General features: G+C 40.3%; 1 protein-coding gene across 1 annotated transcript in view; it reads left to right on the top strand.

Annotated features, from left to right (window-relative positions):
* The window catches only part of LOC127221027 (arginine/serine-rich coiled-coil protein 2-like), a 40,983-nt gene that overhangs the window by 20,582 nt on the left and 4,955 nt on the right, over positions 1–15,446 (top strand). The window contains 1 exon segment of the mRNA XM_051182923.1: positions 15,246–15,296. Within this exon segment, the coding sequence (XP_051038880.1) occupies positions 15,246–15,296 (51 nt within the window).

Raw genomic sequence — 15,446 nt, 5'->3', positions numbered from 1 at the left:
TCTGCTCACACGGCATCGCCCAAACCTTTTCTCACATCAGTGTAAATAGTAACTTATATCACCCTGGCTTTGAAATAAACATTAATCACAGAATTTTTTTTTTTGTGTGCCACAAATGCTCACCTCTCAAACCAGTACTTTGAAATGTCATATCCTGAGTTACCATGGAGAATGAGCTCTGTGCAGTGGCCCCTGCGACCTGCTGGGGTAAATATTTGCCCCTACCCTAGTGGATGCTTTGCCTGCACACAAACCACTTTGCAAATATAGCTCACAATTGTCAATATGCAGCATGGTGAGGCAAGTCTCTCTGGAGAAAACAGGACTGTTTGCTTATTCCCACAGACCCGGCAGTTCTGTGCCCACCACTTGTTGGCACGCAGTGACAGCTGGTCATTTCAGCATGGACAAAAACATTTCCCCCTGGCATGTTCTCTTCGCTGGCCTGGGTTGGATAGAGGCCAAGTTCATTTATAACTATTTCAAGGGCAAGATTTAAGATGATTCAAGGGCTTTCACAGTATTTGCTTTTTCCAAGGCAGCCTGGCAGGCTACCCAATCTTAGTAGGCTACGGGACTGAAACCTACAACATCTGCACCAGCTGAGCCAAGTTTCACGATTAGAAAACGCACACCCTTGCCATCCAGGAGCCTGAACAAAACAACTCAAAAACAATGCCCACTTTCTCCGTTTCCTTCAGTGTAAACTTCCTCGGAGCTCTCTCAGGGTTCTTGATAGCAGAGGAGGTTAAATAAATGTTGAAAACAAGCCATCAGACTTGTGCGGCTGGATTTCTGACCGCCTTCGCCTTCCAAGGTCCAGCCCAGCCTCTCCTTTGAGTTCGGCCCTTTTTAATCCTAAGGTATTAAAGCAGCTGGTGAACATTAACTACAGAGCCTCCTAAGGATCTTCCTGGGTGGTGGATGACTTAGTGCAGAGGTGGGAAGCGTGTTCTAGCTCCTCTCTCCGCAGATCATGGAGAGCCGTGCCCTGCTCTAGAGACACTTCCGCCACCTGTGAGGACTCCAAGCCTCTGTTAGATGCATGGCCTCTATGTGGCTTTTACACTTTTCATTTTATTAGCATGCTGAAGGCAAGAGCATTGGTTTGTTCCAATTTAATTAGAAAAAAAAATTGTGTAAAATGTTTTCTCTGAACATGAAATTCTCTTGTCCATAGACTGAGATGGTGATCGTATCTCTTTAAAGCCAAGTGTGTAATTCCTCGCCAGTGTCTCCTCCATTCCCTAAATGCTTCCCTTTCTGGTTTTCATTCAGTTTCTTTTGGTCATATTTGCTTTGCATGGACATCCAATGCATGCTACTGTGCATGTTCTGGCTGCTTCTGACCCAAGAAAGCCTATCTCAGTGATAACAGAGTTGAGCAAAGCTGAAGACCTCACAGAGAGGCTTTTTCTGATGTTAAATGTCAGGACAAGGTAGCCTTGGGTTCTAATATCTTTCAAAATTTTAGAGTCTTTTCTATGAGACAGATGAGAGTAAAGGGCTTTGAAAACCCTAAGTAAGAAAGCCAACAAATACATTTTTTTTTCCTTTTTCAGAACGCCCAGCCAAACTTTTCCCCCACTCAGTGCTGTCCTGTCTTGCTTCTTCCTTCTGCTTTTGCTGCAGGATCATTCCAAGTCAACACCGCCTACAGCCTGTGGCCCCAAATCCACAAACTATTGTTTTCTTGTCTCCACAGATAGATCACCCCTGAACCAGCCCTTGAAAAGTGAAACCAGAACTAGTAAAATAGGAGATTGAAAATAAACCTTTTTTTTCTTGTTAGAAGACCCAGGGGGAGTGACAAGGGTCAGGAAGACAGGGGGCAGGACACACTCAAAATGGCCCTGACCTGCTTCCAGAGACTTAGGGGAGTCTAAGCGCAAGCCTCTCACACCACGCGCCACTTACCACTACATAGCATTCCCCACCCCAAGTGTGTTTCAGCCACTCAACGTTTATTTCAAGATAATTACTTTTTTTGTATCAAATAAAAAGATCCCATGCATGCTATTTTTTGTGCCTCATGCTTTTGCCTTTGGGACTTATTACTATTAGTATAGTAGTAGTATTGCTATTATTGTTATTATTATTTTGTTAAGGACATGCAACAGCTTGCCAGGAGTGAAAAATCTTAGACATTGTAGTGTATTTAAACAAGACAGTTAGAACCAGAGCGCGTGTAAGGAATCCTGTGACTCAATCTTAACAAGGACAATTTTTTTAAAAATGCATTATTAAGAAACATTTTATAAGAATGTATTGTAGCAAAAGAGGCTAAAATTATTGTACCACCATTGATTCAATAATTGCTATTTTTGAAATTTTCAAAGGAAGTTTAATTTACATTGAGTTAGGCAATTTTCTTTACTTCCCAGTGGTATGTGTTCTGCATACATGAATAATACATAAAAATCCAGAGAGATAATCCAAAATTGTATTTGCAATTCATAAAATTTAAACTACCTCTGTGAAGATATTTTAGGACAATAATGCCCAGGTCATCTTTATACTCTGTATTTCTGTATCATTTTAGATTTGTGGGTTAATGATTATTTTTATAATGACTTCCATTTGTATTACACGTATGCATTATTTTGCAATTTCATGAAAATGACCTTTAAAATTATTTTGGTTGTTTGTCCTTTGAGACAGGATCTTGATATGTATATATAGATCAGGCTAGTTCAAGTTTGCTCTGTAGCTCAGGTTACCTCTTAACTTCCTATTGCCCGCCTTAACCTATGTACCACCATGCCTACAGAGAATAAGTTGGTAAACAGTTTTGTCAATAAAGTACCCTGCAAAACAAGATGAGGAACTAAGTTTGGATGTTTGGGAACCACATGAAAATCTGGTCAGGATGACACATCTGTAACCCCCGAGCTTTTGAGGAGGAGACAGAAGATGGACATGTCTATTTTAGCTAACCTGGTGACTTCCAAGTCCAGTGAGAGTCTGTCTTCAAAATAAGGTGGAGGGTGATGGAGCAAGACACCTCACTTCAACCTCTGGCCTCAACATGCTTGTATACATGCGCACACACATGTATACTCCCAGGTGAGCATATATAGATATGTACTCACACACATTTTATAATTTTACATTCTGCAGTTGACCTTGAAGGCAAAGTTGTTTAGTCAGACCTATGATTCTTAGACAATACATGACACATTTCTAACTCACTTTCTGAAAATAACATGAATAATGATTGAAAATGTTTGAACATTTCAGTTTCTAGCCTGTTCTAATAGAAGAATGGGTCGATTCTTAGGATCTTTGGTCAAATAATCAGAAAATATGTTAATACTCATGTTTTCATGAACATGTTACTAGCAATAATATGTTAACTATGTACATCAAAATACAATTATTTTGCATTTATAGGAGATATTATAGAAGATTAATTTCATTATAACCTATCATTTGAACCGTGTCTGAAAATCAGTATAATTCAATTTTTGGGTGCAGAAATGAATAAGCTTACAGAGCTCTGTGCTAGAAGGCAACACTCCCTTTGGCAAAGAATGGAATGGAGAAGCCACAAGGGTCTCTCAAGATGCCTGTGCCCAGTAGAATTTCAAGGATATGAGGGAGAAAATGGAGGTATCCATACATCTATTTTTAGAAGAGACCCCTTCTCCATTTCCTTGCCCTAAGACAAAAAAGCTCAAAGTGATGGAAACAATGATAGTGAAAAAAATTTTACTTCATATCGCATCATCAGATCTGATTAGCCAGCCTACTCTGAGTGTGGACCTGATGTCACAAACACAAATACCTCATATGAAATGGGCCCATTAATATTCAGTGACTGTATATGTATCCACCTTTATTTTCTCACTTAACTCTTTGAAAAATAGTCACCTGATTTATTTATCTGTGTGGGAGAGGGGGTGTGGAGAGAAGAAGTCTACGTGCACCAAGTGTAAGAAGAAACTCTGGAGGGAAGGGGTAGGTGCTGGATACACTGGAACTCAGATTATCGCCATCGTGAGCCACCAGATGTGGGTGCTTTAAAGTGGGCCCAGGTCCTCTGTAAGAGCAATAAGTAAGTGCTCTTGAGGACTGAGCCACCTCTCTAGCTACCTCACTTAACTCTGGGTGGAGGCTGCAAAACAGTTGCCAGCAGGCCTTCTATATCTGAGGATGGGGTACCTCTGCCACATAGGGACAACTACAGGCTGGCAATGTCTCCCAGAAAGGGCAGGCATTTCTGCAAGGCCTATGGAACAGTTGTCAAAGGGTAGCTGCTTATTAAAGATCAACTCTCCAATTTCAAATAGTGGAGAGTGACTAGCAAAGGCCTGCTCTCTCTCTCTCTCTCTCTCTCTGGAAAAATTCTCCATTTTAGGAGGCCTAAAGGAATCCAAGCCTATGCTTCCCTTTGATCTAACACCATGCCTTGAACAAGAAGAAGAAAGATCCAGGCATGGTGGCACATGGCTTTAAACCTAGCACTCGGGATACAGACGCATGTGTATCTCTGTGAGTTCAAAGACAGCATGGTCTACATAGCATGTGCTAGCCTAGGCAGACCTACATTATGACACCCAATCTCAGAAGAAGAAGAGGGGCAGTTGTTGATGGAAGACTCACGCGGGTCTTTGACCTTCTCTTTCCAAGTGAAAGCTTACACTTAAGATGGGATGGCCACTGCAGGCGATGAAAGCAAAGATTAGAAGCGCACCTCGACTTGTTTTGGTAAAGAGATAAAACACACAAACTTTGTTGTTTTTATTGATACAACTTACAGCACTAAAACGGAAAACAGCTCTAGGCTTATGAAGTACATAAACTCATGAGGTCATGCTTCCTCTTGTGATGTTGTTGTTGTGTGAGGATGGGACTGGTGAGAGCAGAAGAAGAGGAAGGGGTGGACCGGAAGGAAATAGTAAGGAACACTAAAATGATTGATGTGAGCCAGAGTGACATCAGAGCCTGTCCTTACTTAGGGCTAAGGTTTTCGTTATCTCCTGATAGTCTGGACCCAGGTGGCTTCAGTGCTCAGAGAGCAATTCCAAGCTCCAAATAAAGTAGTATAGGGCTCCAACACTGAGCACCACAGAGTGTGACCCTCTTCGTTGGAAACCAGTTAAAATGACTCCTGCAGTTGATGGAAACACAGAGACTCGGGATTGGACAGATACAGGGAGCGCCAGACTTTGAAACACTGTGTCCTAAGTGGATGTCTCCATCCAATCCTTCCCTCGGGTCTCAGAAGAGGAGGCAGAGAGAAAGATTTTAAGAGTCAATGAGGGTGGAAGGCACCTGGGAAACTAGGTCTTCTGGGCACCACAGGACTGGCACACATATGAACTCAGAGACTGTGACAGCATGCAGAGACTGCTCAGGTCTAAACCTGATGGGGTCCCAGTGCTGAGGCGGGAGAGTAGAGACAAGAGTAGAGAGAGACCACATCCCTAAGCCGGAAGCTATCTGCAATCTCCAATGGATGATTGCTCCTTAAGGAAAAACAAAACTAAACAAACCAGTTTTCTCCGAGGGAGTCTCAATGGGTATACCAATAGCATTCTAGGACAAGCCACAAGTCCAGGACCTTCTTCCTTTCCTTTTTTAAATTTTGTTTTCTTTTTGATCTCATAATGCTTTATCTGGGTTTTTTTCTCCCTACAGGTCTCTTGATTATATATTATTGTTTCTGTCTTTATGGGACTTCTGTGTGCAAATTTGTGCGTGTCTTTGTATGTATATGTGTTTCTTGTGATTTTTTTTCCCCTCTCGTTGGCTCTTTGATTTTCTGTTCCTTTGCTTGTTTTGTCCAATTTAGCTTTATTTGTTTTTATTTTATCTTACTCTTTTTCTCTTTCGCTTTTTAAAATGCATGTGGATTCGAGTGGGTGAGGAGGTGAGGATGGTTTGCGAGGTGTTGGAGGAGGGGAAACTAAACAGAATATATTGTGGGAGCAATCCCCTTTCAGTAAAAGAAATAAATCATTAGTGTGAGCCTTAACGTTTGTGTGACCGGTTCCTTTGAAAAGGGATACAGCTGGGCCGTGGTAGCACACGTCTTCCGTCCCAGCATTTGAAAGGCAGAGGCAGGCAGATCTCTGTGAATTTAAGGTCAGCTTGGGATACAGAGTGGGCTCTAGGACAATTAGGGCTCCGCAGAGGAACTCTGTTGGAAAAAATGTACGAAAGAAAAAGAAATGGAAAGAGGAAAAAGAAAAGGGACACAAAGACATTCACAGAGGGACAGTGCCAAGAAAGGCCACTAGGGGCGCCAACTCTTCATAAAGGGCAAATGCCTGGCCTGGATTCTTCCTTCAGGGGAACAATGCAGTCAGTACCTAGACTTAGGACTGCACTCTTCAGAGTTTTGAGACACCATGCTTCAGGTATTTAAAACACACAGGCAAGCAAGTCTGTTGCAACTGCTGCAGGAAATATATGCACAAATTAATTCTGGGCTCTGTCAGGATATTTTATAAACTTCACCATTATGACTTGGAGCAACGATTTATGGTTTACCTCAGGAATTACTGTCACACGCCCCAGTGTTGGGGTGCTTTAGTTGAGAATTCCCATCTTTGGAATATCTTGAAAGCCAGTCTTTTCATATATAGATAACATAAGACTCCCTGAACTAAAATCCTACACTTTTACCTATTTAAACTCCCGTATCCTCTGTGGAATATCACGGGAATCGAGAGGATGGATGTGCTCAGGATTGCGGTCCACCCTGGATCTGGGGGTGGAGCGAGCGGTGTACCTGATGGCTATCCTGCCTCTGGGTTTAGGCAAAAAGCCTACAGCCACTGTTTGTAGGACCAATCCTCAAACTGTAAATCCGGTTCATTATGCGTAGAAGCTGCCTCAATGCAGTGATCTGTTTTCTGAATGACGGCTGTGGCCTGTTGTTTTCAAACATAGCATTTCTCTCCCATACTATTATTACAGAGTTTGAAAGAATTAAAGCTATACCTGCTGATGTTACAAGGGAATAGCAATCAATAGGGAAACAAATGACCTCAACCTATATCCTGTAACTACACTGGGTCTGCTCCACGGGAAAGTTGGTGGTCACAGAGCACTCAATATAACAACCTATGAATTTGTTAAATATAACTTAAGTCAAAATATTCTATGAATTATATATTTTTCTTGTCTGCATTGAATCACTAATAATTATTATTTTATCTTGGGCTTCCAGCCTGCTTTGATGTCTCATAGTGACTGATTTTTAAAGCTACTTGCCAGTAGCATTAATTTAAATGTCACAAGTTAAGCCAAAACACCACAAATACACCCCCTTCCCATATGTCTTTCTCCAGGGTAACTCCATCCTCCCCCATCAGTACCTAGGGTGCTTTGTAGTTATTTGAGTCATCATTTTCTTACCACCTTTAATTTATTAATTGCATTCCTAGTCTATGCTTAGTATTTTAAAGATCCTTTTATCATTTTTGCAGAGTCTTGAGTAAGAAACGGTTTCAATAAAAACAATTATTCTGGATATAAGATGAAAAGCAATTTGTTGTAAGGCTGAATTTCATTTCAGCAATCTTTATTAATATCCATATTGTCCAGAAAGCAAGTCACATCTTTCCATATTGAAGAAGGAAAATCATATAATTTGATCTGTTTAAATTATTTCATAAAAGAATAAATTTTATAGAAGTTGAAAATGAAATACAGTATTGGTTTAGTGATGAAAATGTAGTTGGAAGTTAGCACGATTTCAGCAATGAAAAAATAGCCTAAATATGTTTTCTTAAGTGTTAAAACATCAGATATATATACATATGTATATATATATTAATTTTGTATTTTTCTGTTTATGTTGTATATCAGATGAAAGAGAAAGCTGAAAATAATTATTGGATGTGTTTGATTACAAGTACTAACCCACTGTGGCTCTACCCCAATGAAAGAAAATCCAAACTGAAAATAATAGTAACTTATTTTGCCTGATTTTCTGAAAAACCGTAAAGCCAGCTAGTTCTACAGTTTGCTAAGTATAGTTTATTCTATGGACATAACTTTTAGATGAAGCTAAAATGACTGAAGCAAGTTTGTAGAACTGTTACGTGATCACAGATGTCCTTAACTTTTACGTTCAAAGTTGATGACCCCTGTGGGCTCTCCTCATGGGTCAGCTGTGGGTGTAAATTAGGCAATCAGTGCCCCAGAGAGCATAAGGCCACAGGGTGCAAAGTGGGCCAGGGACACTTGGGTGAATGCTGCTTCCTATCAAGAGTTTCCCACGTCAGCCTGTCCGCTTAACAAACTTCTGGGGTCTCTTGAGCCTTCATGTTTTAAAGGAGACATACTAAAACAATAATATTCAGGTGAATTAAGAGTCTCTCTTTAAAAGGTGTGCACGTGCCTAATCCTGCTTTTTCTCTAAATTTCTTGAAATGAGAAAGGATATATTTATTTTTACAGTGAAAATCCAATGTGAAGGTAGCCACTATTGTACATTTAGACTGTAGCCTGTATGCCAATCTAATGTTCTCTTTTTAGTATATATTCATTCTATAGGTTATGTTCCTGTAGAGAGCCATGACTAATACAGAGAGAGAGATAGACCAGGCTGGTGTCATGGCTTCCCAAATGTTTGCTGCACAAGCATGAGCAATCGACTTCAATTCCAGGAGTCCGTATCTTCAAAAGCACCTGGCTGTGGTAGCATATGCTTGTAAACCCAGCACTGGAAAGCTGTAGACTCCCCAAAGTGGAGCCAGGCTGGCATAATCCACAAGTGATGCGTCCCAGTGAGATAATCTGTCTCACAAAACAAGGGAAACGTGTCTCTGAAAGAACAACACTTGATGCTGCCCTCTGACCAGCAAACACATGAGTATGTCCAGACGGCCAGAGTCAAGGGACATAGATGCAAGGCATGGTTTCTGAAGGTCGTGTTTCTTTGGTACAACATGGCTTAATCTGATCAAAATTATTGTTTTGCTGAAACTCCAATTTGTTTGTGTTTGTGCATCTCTCTCTCTCTCTCTCTCTCTCTCTCTCTCTGTGTGTGTGTGTGTGTTTCTATTAATTTCCAGATTTCTAGTGAAGAATCCACCCAAACCCAAACTCCCTGGTTTCCTTTGATAATGTCCTAAGTTATTCTAAAATGTATTTCCTTGTCAGAGTAGATACTAATTATATGCATCCTAGTTTTCTAGTAGCTAAACATTTTCAACTTGAAGCCATGACACAGGTATTGCTCTACCATGCATTGAGCTCTGGAGTGGGTCAACAACACTGCATGTCAAACTCTTAGCTGTGCTTGAAACATAGTATATGAGATTACAATAATTGTCGAGTTATTCAGCTTTCCAGTCGTGCTGGTATTGTTAACATGACACCTCGGAGACAGGCCTTTGTGCAGTGTGTATCTACTGTGTGAATTAAGGTGAGCCTTACAGAATGTCGTTGAGGGATTGTCTTTAGTTGATGGGAAAGACCCATCCTTATTTTAGGCAGGACCATTTTTCTGAGCAAAGGATCAAGACCCTATAAAATGGAGAGGACAGACTGAACACCACCATCCATGCACTAACGTGTTAAACTCTGATGCTTTCTGTGGATGTGATATGACCAGGTCTCCGCAGTTCTCACCTCTGTGAGTTCCCTACTATGAAGGACATTAATCTGGATTTGTGAGCCAAATAAACTGTTTCTCCTTTAAGTTGCTTTTGTCAAATCAGCTAAGCATGACAACAGAAAAGAAGCCGAGGCATTAGTACTGAAACCACAACATAGTCATCACTTTTTGTAGGCTCAGGCTTCAGATTTGATGGATATGAGGAAATAAATGGGAGAGAATTGACTGGAGTCAGTTGTAATGGAATATCATTTAAAGTGCTTTAAAATCTCCAGTCTTCGGCTGAATGTGATAGCATGATCCCGTAGCCTGAGTCTCTAGGAAGCCTAAGACAGGAACACATCCTGAGGCCAGGAATCTGAGGTTAGCTTAGATAACACTGCAAGACTCTGTCTAAAAGAAAATCACCATCTACTTCTGTGAATGCAGTGTGGCCCGTGAACTTCTATTTGGGCTCTGATTTGGTCTCATCCGTTGGTTGCATTTGCTTTTGGTTTCAGTGCTTGAAGCCATTGGTCTCACTTATTTCTTCAGCTTGATTTCCTTCTGCTCATTTGGGTGCTGAACGGCTATCTGAAAGCCACTCTCAGAGGCTGTCTCCCCCATGCCAAGGTAAGGCTCTGGTCACACAAGGCTTTCAGTGGTTCAGATTACATGTGTTCACAACACCCAGAAAATGCTGGAGAGGCAATGTAATGATCGTGTGACACTCCTATGGTGATTATACTGAAACCACAGTGAGTGGTTTCGACTACAACTGCAAGATAATATTTTACTTAGAGTTTACAGAATGTGCCAGATGAGAGTAGAAAACCTAAGCAGGTTGCAGATAAAGCTGCTGCACATGTTAAGCTTCAGGACCTTTCCTCTGGCCTGTATTTATTGAATCTTAGACATGCAAACAAAAAGGACCTTGAAGTGTCTATTAACCTTTTATTCTTGCCCTAAGCAGTAGTCTCTTGTGAAATGATCCCAGAACCTGTCTTGTTGATCTTCATAGTTACTGCAGGGCCTGTTTCTACTTTTCTTTTAGAACTCCAGTCCTGTTTCAGATGCAAATTCTTGAACTTATAAACACCACATTTCTTTTCTGCCATCCCGGCCTATAAAGGACCAGTACCCAGTGTGTCCCTCTGTGACTGAGGGTTCATCACAAGTTGATACAACATGAAGAGAAGTTAAATAGCGCAGTGTCTGTATAGTCCTGCACCAATTGGCAGCACTTTGGGTACAGTATAAAAGGGATGCTCAGTTTCTTCTTTATTGATAAACAAATCCTGACCCTTATATAACTGGAACAGCTTTAATGACTCTATCTCCCCAACTTTGGTTCCCGAGGTCTGTTCTTGGCAGATGATATTGTTCCTATTAAACAGAGGGAAAACGTCTACTTGCAAATGTCTCTGTAGATCATTCTTCAGTGCGTGTTTCATAAGTGGCATATTTGAAGGGTGCCCCTTTTTGTCCCTTGGATTTTATATCTTACTCGGTTGGATATATTGTCCCTGGCAATGTGTGTAGAGCTAATTGTGCTGTACGCGTCATGGCCCTTGTGTCTGCATTGGCACCGTGAGAGGCTGGCCGCAAAGCTGTCTAAATCTATCACATCAATAAAGGATTGAATCAGAGACATGAATTCCTCCGAACTCGGAATATAAATGAGTGTCCTGCATATCTATTAATCTGCCTACAGCCACATAAATCATCATGGAAGCTTTTTGCATCCATCATATTGGCAGTGTGGCAAGGCAGCAAAGCAAGACACACACGTACGCGTTATTGCTCTTGACCAGATAAATAACCTTCATCACTCAAAGCGATGAAACAAACTAGAAACCGAAGTAAAGTATCCCTATACCCACTTGTTAGCAGTGCTCAAAACCCATGGGAGGAATAGAAACAATGAATATGGGAAGACGGCATGTCAGTATTTGGTCATTTTTGTTGCCAGTGTTAGGTTGCTACCCCCCAGGTCAACTTGACTAAGTTATTACATGTCTATTTAATGTGAGAGTAAACTTTACTGGAAGATACTAAATAGTCCCCAATTACAGGCCAGAAAATGTGCTTGAATATTTACAATGACAGATCGTCTCTGATTTTCCAAGCGATAGAATGTTAAAGCTTTTATTGTAATTCTTATATGAGTGAGAAAATTGAGGGTTGATCCAGTTATGTAATTTTTTAAATAATTCTCCAACTCTCCTGAGTTAGTAAGTGATAAGGCAGGAATTCACATTCCCATCTGTCTAACGTACAGGCTTTAAAATTCTCTGTGTAAGAAGATGCAACCTTGGATAAAGAGAGAGCACAAAATCGGTCAGAGAACAGGAGAGGTGAGCACGCTTATTATTCTCTCTGCTCGACGAAAGCAAAGCAAGAAGGGTGCTCAAGGTCCAGAATACATGCATGTCTTTCTTTTGAATATGTAATTAAAATTTGAACAATGTATGTTAGGTACCAGATTTGTTCAGAGAACAAAATTAAATTTATCTTGCTATTCAGATTTTATAACTATGGGGTGCAGCCACAAACCTTGACTATGTTTTTCTAAAACATAAAACAGAGAGAAAGAGTTCTTAAGATACAGCAGTCTGAGATGCAAGAAGCTAAAACATGCTTTAATATGAAAATCCTGTATGCTGCGTTCCAATTACCTTTGTATTCTGAAGAAGCGTTGAATCTTTCCCCTAAATTATATCTATAAATGCATAAAGCAATAGACACATAATTGCAAAATAAATGGATTCTATTGACATTTAGTTATCATGGTTTTGAAGTGTGGAACCTTGATATATGGACAGATCCATTAGTAAGTTAAGTCACAAGATCTTGCAACAAATCTAATAACTGTCAGCATTAGATCTGGGGTGAATTCAAAAGTGTTCAACAGTTTAAATTTTTTTCAACAACTGCAAGGTGATATGTAGCATCCTCACTCACACTGGAGGGTGAAGCTAGTTTTTCTTAGATTTTAATGGCTATAATGATGCATTTTTTTTTCTTCCCAAGTTCCCTCAGAGGTCACAAAGCAGTGAGACTATGAAGCATCCTTTTACACAGCTGTTCTCAACTTATGGGTCGGGCCCTATGGATGTTTCATATCAGATATTTACACTACTATTCCTAACAGTAGCAGAATTACAGTTACGGAGTAGCAACAAAACTAATTTTATGGTTGGAGTCACCACAACATGGGGAACTATCTGTGTTAAAGGGTCCCAGCATTAGGAAGGTTGAGAACCACTAATGAATGTGAACCACGCTTGGGACTGATGATAGGGACAAGGCACCAGAGAAGTTGAAGACATGCTCAGGACCAGAGGGTTGCTGGGACACAGACTTTCCTTGTCCAAGTGACTATTTGAAACTCAACTGTTGACTTCCTTTGCAACAACAGTGAGGACAACAAACAAGCAAAGAAATGTGAGTCAGAAAGCAAAAGGAAATGTTACACATGCCCAAGAAAAGCTCGGCAATGCTGTCTATTCTGAGGAAGAAACTTCAGATTATGAAAGCGAAATTCCTTTCAGAAAAGGCAAGAAAGATTGAGGAGAAGATATGGCTTCCCACTTCAACAACAAGCAGGAAAATAAGCATGCTACTAGTACTCTTAGAAGATTTGGCCAGCGAAATAAGATGGCAACATTTTAAAGTCAGTGTGCAAGACAGGAACAAATAACCATAAATTAGAGATAAATAACTCAGTACAAAAATGGAGAGAAGCATTATACAGATCCCAGTTAACAACACAAAGAGAAAGGCAGTTACAACCAGTATCGTTGAGTCAAAAGCCAACAAGAGATGAGTAGTAACCCGGACATTAACCATCAGCAGTGTAGTTACATGGAATCAACTGCCATCCTGTTAGTTACTAAAAGAGTGAAAACAGAGCATCCAGGGCCATGTGTCAAGTCCCTGTCTCAAACTTCTCCTCTAAAAGAAGTGATTCATAGAAATGGTGGGAAACTCTTTAAGACACATTAATACCATCTCCAACCATTTAGCGCATGGAAACAACATATCTCAGGATGTGATGCCATTAGAACTAGGATTGTTTACATGGTATGCAATAAAGCAAACAGCAAAACATGATAGATGGAGTCCAATCATGGTAAACAGTCACAACAGCTCAGACCGAGGCATTTACACAAAGCACTGGTCCATATTCCATTGCCTTTCCTTTCTCTGCCTCCTTTCATCTTCATAGCTACGAAGTCCTTCACCTATGAGAACTCTCGGGTGAGAGTACCTTTCTTTGTAGGTAGTTAAAGGTCATTGTCATTTGACTTTTATTGTACTACTTAAAAAAAAAAAACAAAAACAAATGCTTCACAGTATGAGAATGCTGTTGATGTTGAAATATAAGAGCTAAAGTTTAAACACAGAACCGAAACCAATACTTCCCAGGTTGAGAACACTCTTGTCCTTAAAATATGAGGGCAAAGGTTTAAACACAGAACATAAGTGTAGACTGTCTGTATCAATAAAAGGCTTTTGTATGAATATCTACCACCGCTATGTGCAATCAGCAAACGTGGATGTGTTAAAAGCAACTTAAATATGTCATTTTACAGTCCTAGAATTCATTTGTTCAGTATACTCACATTGGGTGGAAACCAAGATGCTATAGGCCTCCTCTGGGATGGAAGCAATTTCTTTGTCCTTTTAGTTCTGCAGGCTGCCTGCATTCATTGACTCAAGAACCCTTTCTTCTCTTTCAAGGTCAGCCATCTTAATTTGCCATCTCTCCCATTCTCCCGCCTACATCCCTTTTCCATACTTCAGGACACTGTGATTGTGTGGAGTCTCACCAGATAATCCAGTGTAGACTCCTTATTTCAGGTCAATGGATTAGCAATGTTAATTCTATCTCCTAACCTTCAGGTTTCAATTGTATCATTGGTAGTATCCAAGGGTGTTACCTCTGAAGGATAACAGAACCAAACAATTAGGAGAGGTTGCTGAGAAACTAAACCTGGATACCTGTCCAATAGCTGTCTCTCCAAAGGAGCTCTGGGGATTTCATTAATCACTCGGTGAAGTAATATATTTATGTAATATATTTAAATACTACGATAGGTCACAGTGCAGACTGAATATTTCTACTAGGCATGGCTACAATGGCCACTTGAAATGTCTATATACTAACCTTCCTTAACTGAATCTTACACTTAATTTTAAAATTAGTTTAGGTCCTTTTATACTCTAAAAGACTTTTTTTTTTTTTTATATTATTTTAGCCCCAAAGGGGTTCTCTTTTTTTCAAATGTCTATCAGATACATATGGCATGCCTTATAATTTTGCTTGTAACTACTCTATCCCAACCACTGTTTGATCATCTTTGCCATGGTCTTTGGTAATATTTTCTGTGCTCAGTGAGTCTATTTTTCCTCCCCAGTCATGATAATTCTCAAATGAGTTAGTCAGCATTTTTAGTTTGCAGATGATGAAATGTCAGATCAAGAGATGGAATTTGGGATTCTGATTCAAACAGTCTGAAAGTGGGAGAGAAAGACTTGAAACCCAAGTCAGTCTGACATAAGCCTGGTGTTTGGGAACTACTTGTCATATCTCTCTGGAGGACACCCTATATTCGGATTACAAACACCTCAGAAAAGGAGGCAGCCTCATAATGTTCTCATAATGTTTCTGAAAACCCCTCAGCAACCACCACAGATGGCAGGGGCCCTGGACACTCATACCATTGTCACAAAGGTAGGCTGGATGCAGAAGGATGCTATTAGTGATGTCAGTTGCTTAGACTCTGCTTTACTTTGCTAGTGAGGAGATTATGCAACAAGTTAAAGCTTCCACTTCAGAGGGTTTCTATTTTGTGCCTGTGAACATAAATGATGCTCGTTGGTA

The sequence above is a fragment of the Phodopus roborovskii genome, unplaced genomic scaffold, assembly GCF_943737965.1.
Source record: "Phodopus roborovskii unplaced genomic scaffold, PHOROB, whole genome shotgun sequence".
Taxonomy (NCBI): Eukaryota; Metazoa; Chordata; class Mammalia; order Rodentia; family Cricetidae; genus Phodopus; species Phodopus roborovskii.
The sequence above is the reverse complement of the archived record's forward strand: the minus strand, read 5'-3'. Positions and strand labels throughout refer to the sequence as shown.